This window comes from Malus domestica, chromosome 15 (genome assembly GCF_042453785.1).
Source record: "Malus domestica chromosome 15, GDT2T_hap1".
Taxonomy (NCBI): Eukaryota; Viridiplantae; Streptophyta; class Magnoliopsida; order Rosales; family Rosaceae; genus Malus; species Malus domestica.
In genome coordinates this window covers 52,889,277-52,898,387 of record NC_091675.1, presented here as the reverse complement: position 1 = coordinate 52,898,387, position 9,111 = coordinate 52,889,277, and the positions used below count along the sequence as shown (strand labels likewise).

At 36.5% G+C, this 9,111-nt stretch overlaps 1 protein-coding gene across 3 annotated transcripts; it reads right to left on the bottom strand.

Moving 5' to 3' along the window:
• Positions 1 to 635: 635 nt before the first annotated feature.
• LOC103402372 (uncharacterized) lies at positions 636 to 8,590 on the bottom strand. 3 transcript variants are annotated; one of them, XM_070813809.1, is made up of 11 exons: positions 8,100 to 8,590; positions 7,058 to 7,286; positions 6,455 to 6,602; positions 5,496 to 5,594; positions 4,971 to 5,128; positions 4,119 to 4,284; positions 3,306 to 3,442; positions 2,391 to 3,081; positions 2,085 to 2,197; positions 1,171 to 1,426; positions 636 to 1,073 (listed from the first exon to the last, which is right to left on the bottom strand). In XM_070813809.1, exons 1-11 carry the CDS (start codon positions 8,287 to 8,289, stop codon positions 777 to 779), a joined length of 2,484 nt encoding a protein of 827 aa, XP_070669910.1. In that variant the 5' UTR covers positions 8,290 to 8,590; the 3' UTR covers positions 636 to 776. The 3 variants fall into 3 exon arrangements, with proteins under 3 accessions (XP_070669910.1, XP_070669911.1, XP_070669912.1); XM_070813810.1 differs by having other exon boundaries at positions 6,455 to 6,615; positions 8,100 to 8,584; XM_070813811.1 differs by having other exon boundaries at positions 6,455 to 6,610; positions 8,100 to 8,560.
• Positions 8,591 to 9,111: the final 521 nt, after the last annotated feature.

Here is a 9,111-nt window from a genome sequence, read left to right as displayed (position 1 = left end):
TTGAACGGCAGTTACTGCACTTGAAAAGCAAAATAATTGAAAGATCAATGAAAAATCAGATTTCAAAGCAAAATTCAGATGGTTTAATTCCAGTTCCAGCATATGCCCAGAACAAGTGTTCCGCGTAACATGTGAGAAACTCAAACCCGACATATTTGTTTCCAAATCAAAGATGCCAAACTCTTCATAGACAAATACACTGAAATCCAACGGATTTGTTTCCAATGACAAACTACATAACAATCAAATTGACCTAGCAACCACAATACGACGTGTAGCCTGTTAAGAAATCATGGCATAAGGAAAATGCATGGTGCACATCTCTACGCATAAGGCAAAACATAACTTGCCAAATTGGAAATGTAAGCACTGAAAAAGAAAATACCTTGTACAGGTTTCACCTGGATGAGATCTAAACCGGCTGGCCTCGTTTCCAAGAGGGACATAACCAGGAAGTCTGAAGAATCTGATAGTTCTCTTATATCTGTCTGTACTGGAGCAAACAATATAAATCCCCTCCTGTGTACTTCATTCATGCGTCTCTCTCTCTCTCTCTCTCTCTCTCTCTCTCTCTTGCACCCAGGCTTGCATTCATTTAGCCAGATCCCTTAACTACTCGAATCAAAAAATCCAACTGAGTGAATAAGAATAACATTGACACTAAATGGTTTCTGTTTTCTGTACAAATATAATGAGAAAACTTTGGTCTTGTTTTTTCTCCAGAAGTGAGTATAAGATTTAATTTGTGAAACTACCGCATATATGCCTAAGAGAATCTATACAGAACTGCTGCTGCCAAGGCTTCTTTCTGACTCGTCTGGATCCTTGCTTTCCTTTCCATTAGGTTTTGGTACGGACTCATCACTTCCAAAAGGTAATACAACTACAGGGGCTGCAGGCACTGTGTCCCAACGCTCCTTCAAGAATTTCATAAACCTTTTAACCATTTCCCTCCTGAACTCAAGCTCTCGTGTGAACAGATCGAAGATAAAAAAGGCAAGAACAAATTTGAGGGGGAAAATGAGGAGAATGGTTGCAGAAGATAACAACACCAGAGCAACCTCAGTCGTTATCTGATAAAAATTGATATCAATATGATTACCTGCAAACTAATCCATGATAAAACCACTTTTTTTCAAAATTACAAGAATTTAAACTATTAATGCATACCTGAGGCTGACCCGAAAGGAAAATTGTATGTATTTTCAGAAGCATGACGTTCAGATTCTGTAAATAACTTTCCACATCATGCATAGCGTCTTTTACAGCTATAATTTTTTCAATGGTATTTGAAGGAGGCTGATCACGGATAGTAATTTTTCCAAATGATCGTCCAAGGCGGCCTTGCTCCTTTAGCCCCTTCAACGTCAGCATGACAGTTGCCAAAATAATCAATGCTGTTGGGAATACATATGACAGCAAATTCCTGGCAAAGTACCTCAGCAGATTAGCTCATGGTAAGATCACAGTGTGGAAATTTAAGGGGTACCACATGCATATGAAATAACCAGTTGAATTGAGTACTCTGATAGTAGGTTAGAGTGAAGAAAGAAAGATAAAATGGGTACTTAAATTAGATTTACGGATTTAATCACATCTTCACCTAAAAGGTGAATTTAGATGATAATACATACTACATGATACCATAGTCATTAGTCATCTCCCCGTCAATGTTCACATAAATAATATAAGACCAGTATCTCTTTAATGAGCAATGCAACCACAGTTATTAGTCATCTCAACTTTTTAGGGGTAACTTAGACAATAACTGAACAAATTAGAGCATCCAACAGAAAACCAAATGGCAATAGGTGGAGAGGCCCAACACGTTACACATCACAATTCAAGCCTTACAATCCCAATGTAAGACGTATTCTCAACACACCCCCCTGCTTATGTCTGTTGGTTTTAACGCGGAATGTCTGATCCGTTACCATGGAAAAGAAACTAGAGTATCCAACCCAAAACCAATGTGCAATGAGTTGAAAGGCCCAAGACATCATATATTGCAATTTGCAATACAAGGATTTACATTCCCTATGTGGGATATACTCTCAACAAAACTCTACCAGAAATGAACCTACCTGAAAATGACTGTATACGCAAGGGAAAGAAAAGAAATTGTCAAGTGGGGCTCCTCCCAGCGCCTAAGTTTTTCAAAGTTTGTTGCAGTCATGGCCAGAGGAAGCAGAAGTTCCTGCAAAGGCAAAATGAAAGCACCGGCACTGTTTATTTTGTTGTTACAGTATGCTTAAAAAATAAGACATAACCATGTTACAGCTTCTCAATGTCAATTATCTTACGACGTGAACATAATGATGTTCATTGTGCAGTGAAGAAAGTTATGGAAAGTAGAGGTTGCCGTCATGGATAAGCAATTTATAACCAACCTTAAATAGATCAATGTTACTGGGTATTCCCTTAAGGGTTGCAGCATCAATTGTGGCTTGAGTTGTTTCAGCTTCCTGCCATTTTTGTTTGCAAGTTCTTGTTGCCCTTTCAACAAGAGCCACATCCGCAACGACAAGATTCTTACTCAATACTAGCCCCAGTCTTGTTGAAGTATTCTTCCAAAAGCTAACTGAAGAACTTGAAGCCCAACATGGAGATCTCTTCCATTTGTGCAAGTAAACACTGCCATCTATGTCAAACACATGATTGCTGCTGCTTTCAATCATTTCATTGGAAGCACTCGTTCCTTGAGCTAGTGGGTTGTCTGCCTCTAAATACTTTGTTATCAGTGGTCCACCCCAATAATTAACTGCTAGAGTCTGAGAAACTACATCACCAAAGGGTACATATTGTAAATATGTAAACTGAACAAGTTTGGTGGGATCATCAAGTAACTTCCTCATAAATTGAAGAGCCTGTAGTCTAGCTATACTATTAATGGCACTGGTCATAGCTCTTTCCTTCCCTTTGTGAGCGCCATAAACATGAAACTTGGCTTCATCATCTTCCTCCGGTCCATAATTATGGATAAACTTGTGTACAGCATTAATTTCACTAATAAACGCATGCCACACGTCTCGCCTCATTTCTCCACCTAAGTCAACAAATTCAAGCACCCATGTTTCTGATCTGTATAGTTTTATCAAAGAAATGAGCTTTTTAAGAAACACCGAATGAACAAAAAAGAATCTGTATTCTCTATTCTGTACAGAAATTAGAGATGGCCTGTACACTTATCACTAACATGATTAATAGATCCTGAACCGGTCTATCATAAATTCAAACTTAGGAGATTTAAACTGAATGACACCAAAGATTTTATTAAGTAGACGACTGTCAAGAAGCTTACTCACTTGGGACCATATGATACAGAGACTGCAGAGTCGAAGAGAACCGAACCAAAAGGTCCAACTTTTGCTTTCTTAACTTGTAATTCTTGTTTCGTAAGATCCAATCTTATAGAATCCTTTTGCCCAACAAGGCCAACTGCCTGCAATATAAAGTGAAAAATAAGAATGATTTGAGACTAGCAATGCCACAACTCAATAAAAAGTTTAGAAAGAAGAAAACAGAAACAGAAACATTTAGTTCAATTGCAAATTCAACTATATCATAAAGTCTAAAAGCAAAACTATATCATAAAGTATCTAAAAGCAATACCCTACGGTACTAGCTATATTGGTTTTCGCTCGACGAAAAATCACAACATGAATTTTCTACCTGTTACAAGTATCAGACAACTGCTAATTTACTAACTCTACACTGGCTAAAAGAAAAATCTCTACAGCTCATACCATCAAAATTTAGGCATCAAAGTGTAAAAAGCACGAAGAAAAGAAAAGGAATACCAGCGCAAAAAGCTGAAGCATTTCCACTCAGGGATTGAGATCTCTGAATTTTGATGTTTGCATTCTTTGTAAATCAAAATTAAGAATGAGAATTCAATACATAGTTCAAAAATAAACCATGAAAAATTGGTTCCAAGTGTGTGCCATAGTGTTTTCTTCTTTTTTGTTGAAGTGCCATAGTGCTTATACAGTTTACATTTACCAATAACCTAATGGACTTAAATGGAAAGGACATGAAGCTATCCCTCAATTTCCAATTCAACAATTCGATGTTAAAAGTCAACGTAAAAGTATAAAACTCATAAACAGATTAATTACCTCAAAATAAATTGCTTTATCAGTTAACGTAACTGTTCCTGGCCATGCCATATTATTCTCCCATTTTAGGACAGGCCGCTTCCTGCTGGTACCAATGCATAAAATTCTCTCCTCAGAAAGGTTGGAACTTGGTCGAGTCTGGTATGATTTTCTTCCTTCGTGAATCCTACATAAATAAGATTTTTTCAACTTGAGCTTCCAAGAACAAGGAGAATTAATTTGCAAATTTAGCAGGCATGTACATTAACATATTATGAAAATGTAATACCTGAGACATCCGTGCACAATGTATGGAAATTAAAAGCCGAAAACTGAAAAAATTGAAAAAACATGATGAAGGATATCTTGATTGAGCCATAGTTGTGACCATGGAAAAGGGCTCCAGTTGTATCCCTGATTTCCGTGACCAAACCATTAGGCAGCTCCCTAGGACTTAAGGTTCCAAGGAGACTACTGGAGAATCTTCTCCACCGACAGGGCTAGAGTGACTGGAAGACACAATTCTCGTGCCAATCGAGGTGCATTCTATACATTGTTAGGGATGGGGAGGCCTCTACCATGAGTTGGAAACTATTCTAAAGCCTATAGTACAAATCAGTAAAGCAATAAACAACTTTCAACTCCTCCTATCAATATCATCAAAGGAATAGAAAAAAATTGAAGTTAGGTACTTTTGTTTAAGACATTTTGTAATAAGAAAAGAAAATAAACTCACTTCCATAAAAGCACTGAAAGGATTTTTGAATGATTATAATTACAGAATCTTAATCCAATTTCTCTACTTATCATGCTTATTAGAAGACTTAATTCAATCATATAGAGTTAGTAAAATAACACAAATATGAAACTCACTTGAGAAGTTCATCAACATAAGTCAACCACGTGCTCAGAGAGATGCCCTGTTCATCACCGGCAAGAGCCTTAAATAGATTATGCACAGTTGACCTATCAGCCACACCAGAAATAGCAGGAGCCATACGAACAAAAGCCTCTTCTCTAACAAGCTTTCTCTGTTCACCAGATAAATAAATCTACTTTAACCGACCACTATCAACAATACAATGTAAGAATGTACACAGGCTAGAACTACGTAGGTTTAACCATTTAGCCTTATTAAAGTAATTCTCTAGCATGTTCTTGGAGGTGACAATTTTTATAAACCTAATTATCTCATAGAGCATGGTATCAGTCATATCATCCAGGCCAAAAGTGGCCCACACCCGCTATTTCCTTCTAACTCATGATAGTCATAATCAAAATTGCAGTTTTAAGCCAAAGTATAATTTAAGTATTTATTTGTTAAACATATCAAGAAAAAAAATTCACTATGTTCTAAACTATGGTTTAAATAAATAAATAGATATTTGAAGAATGAACCTGAAAAGAAGCTTTCTCCGAACCATTAGCAAGATCTTTCCGATAAGGGTTCTCCCATGCAAGCATAGTTATAAATATGAGTCTTTGGAATGGAGGTTCCTGTGGATGCACCAACATTGTCCAGAAACAAGAACCATATACATATTAATTAATCTCAAAATTCAAATTTTCCCGAACAATAAAGAAAATAAAATTAGCTTCAACTACAAATCACCAAATTGAAAAATTCCGAAATGTTAATGACATCATCAGGTTTCTAGGTTCAAGACACACAAAAAGGTCGTACCCAGTGCACAAGGCTCCCGCTTTACGCAGGGTCTGGGAGAGGTGAATGTCGGCTAGCCTTACTCCCATTTATGGAGAGGCTGCTCCCAAGTCTCGAACCCGAGACCTACCGCTCATGGGCGAAGGCACTTGCCATCGCACCAAGTGCGACCTCTTCAAGACACACAAAATTAATTAATTAATTAAATACACAAAAGATGGCTACTATTAGCACATTTCCTATACAAAATCAATAGTACCATTGGGGTCCTTCCCTTAGACAGGAAGAGTAACACTTACAAAATTGCTAAACAGTTGAAACAAGAGGACAAGAATAAAACAAATGATTACAAGTAATATCCACGTAAATTATAACATTAGTCACAAGAACACACTTTTTCAAAACAAAAATTGTAAAACTTTTAACATGTCAGTGAATTATATGCACTTCTAGACAGAACCGCTCTAACAAAGGACACCAATCTTTCCCTTCACCATGCGAGAAAGAATTAGAAACTAGACTAGAGACAATGAAAAGGTTTGCATAGAGAAGTTTCTCAAAGTTGCTTCAAAATAGGAAAATCCACATCTTATTTGGGATATTCGAGAAAGTAACATATGGATAAACCAATTCTTATTCTCGAGCACAAATATGACATGAGAAATGAGTTCCACTTGCAGTAAGTACTACTAACCTTGAGGGAAGGATGAATATCAGAATTATCCCTTGACAGAAACCTGAAGCAGCAGTATTCCACCAAATTGCGGGCATCATTATATGTAGACTCAGAGACAAGTGCTTTAAATATATTCTGCATTTTCTTCCCCGTCAATCCATTCATCCTGCATATCTTAACTTCAAAGAGTTAAATGATAATTCTTCTGTCAGTCTGAGAAGCCTATAAAACCAAGGAAGCTTTTGCATAGTGTAGCCATGTATAACATTCCCCATTCAGGGCAACATGTGAATAAACCATATTAGAGTTAACGGACAGGAAATTGAAAGCAAAACTGTCTCTGCCATATATAAAAATCGCAGGCCAGTTTAATGCAGTAAGATGGATCGCTGATGCATTGCATTAGGATATTTCTTCTTCCTTTTAAAAAATCCCTACCCTTCTTGGAATAAAAAGTTTTTCATACTGTAAAAAGAAAATACTACAGGTAATATTAAAGCAGTTCATCTGACAGGCAAAATTTCATATTTCAAATGAAGAACCATGTCGCAATGGAGACAGATGTAAAAACTTCAAGCCAAATATTTTAACTGAGAAAGAAATTAGAACCAACAAATTCACCTGCTAAATTGCTCTATAGATACAACAGCAGCTAAAGAGAGAATTCCATTTGGTGTTCTGCTATTAATAGTCTGTTCTGCCATAAATATGTCCTCCATATCTTGTGTCTCTAAAGCATCTCTAGTGACAGGCTTTTTAGTCTGGCCAGTTCTTGTCAATGGAGATGCCACTTCATTTATAAAGCTTTGCGTCTTTACTAGCCATGAATTCAACTTTTCTTGCACTGCATCTGTCAAGATACAATAGTTTTAGACAGCCAAAACTCAAAACAAGATTAAAGAGACCTTTTTTTTTTCAAAAAGTGTTTAACGTAGAGCTTATGATGAGCATAGACAAGCAGTAGTACATTCAGCCTAGCCGACAATGATAAATAGTAACTGTGCATCGTTTTCCTTATGCTTTCACTTTCCGCATTCTATACGTAGTAATTGTTTGTACTTTTCTCTTTTATACACCCTTAAAATAATCAAAATTAGAAAAAAAAATTATCATTCAAGAGGCTTATTATATTTTCTTTCTCTATTATATTTCGCAAAACAGAAAAATGATAAAAGCTATATACTTTACGAAACCAAAAGGTTCATGAGGCCTTTCCTTCGATTATCAGCAAGGGACAACGGCAGAGAAATAGTATTTGGCATTGCGTGGAAACTCTTATGATCCGTATCTTCCAGTTCAATCATTCTTTTCAGCATTCTAATTGAATAAATAAGATAGTTATGAATTATGAACAAGCCAATGGTATTTCTTTCTTTCTTTCTTTCTTATTCCATAAAGTGGAAAGCTTTTCAACGAATTCGAGTTCAATCACAATTGAAACAAACATTTAGGACCGTTCGATAACCATTTAGGCCAAAACTTTGGGACATAAAATTGCACTGTATGATATTATTAGTAAACCAAGAGACACATGGATTTGGTTTAATCTGTGGTTTATACATAACTATCACAAAACCAAGTGAATCCCACAATTTAACTCAATCAATGAAACATGAAAAATCAAGAAAATTAATGGAAACAAATAATAAACAAGCATACTCACTTGCATCAACGTCGTTGATCTTCCACCCATCCCCCGGAGACTGCGCCACAATCTTGAACCGCAACTTGTTACGCTCTGAAGAACTCCTGCCGCAATATCCAAGCACAGGACGATTCCCACGCCATGAAAATCCAGGGTTGGGTGCAGCAGGTGATGTTTTGAACTGGGTAACTGAGATTTTCGACAGCATCTTCTTCCCTTTCTCTCAAAATCTTCGGGACTCGAGGTCTGAAAGTAAGCAGGAACTTGCTTGCTGTGGAGCGTGTGAGAAAACCTTACTGGACGAGTGGGGCAGAGTCGGCAGACGGAGAGAAAGGCGGAAAGTGAGAGGCTAATCCCTCCATGTGGTCGGTTCAGCAGACTAATCACTCCATGTGATACATGTGATGTATCATGTATGGCTGCTGGATGAGCAGATTGCTCCAACCTTCTTTTGTCCAAGCTTCCGACATGACATTTGCAATTTACTCACATTTTACTTCCTCAGGTTTATCCATTTTCAGCTTTTCGTGCTTATAATATTTTTTTCGTCTCAGTTCCGTACCAACCATTGATTTCACTTTATTATTCGGAGATTCGTTGAAATCTTACTTTACTACACTTATCTTTCTTTATCTTACTTTTACACCTAAATTTTATTTTTATTTTATTTTATATAATGATGAAATGGATTAGGCGAGTCGCATTTCTCTTTGACGTCAGAAAAAATAAAAGGAAATGATATTTTTGTCGCTTTTATACTTCCTTTAGCTTTTCTGTCAAGTGCTTTGTTAACTGATGACGTGGCGTAATTTAAACCCGTCTAATTTGCCTCGTAGAGCGACAACTCAAAAGTTAAGTGGTTGAGTATCAAGTATAATTTATATATTTATTGAATAGTAATTAGATGACTAAATGATTTTAAGTTTAGTTGATTCCCTTTATATAAATAATTTTTATAAAGTAATTTAGAAAATAGACGGTTTAAATCATGAAACGGTATTAAGTTAAGATGTACCAGAAGGCCCAACAA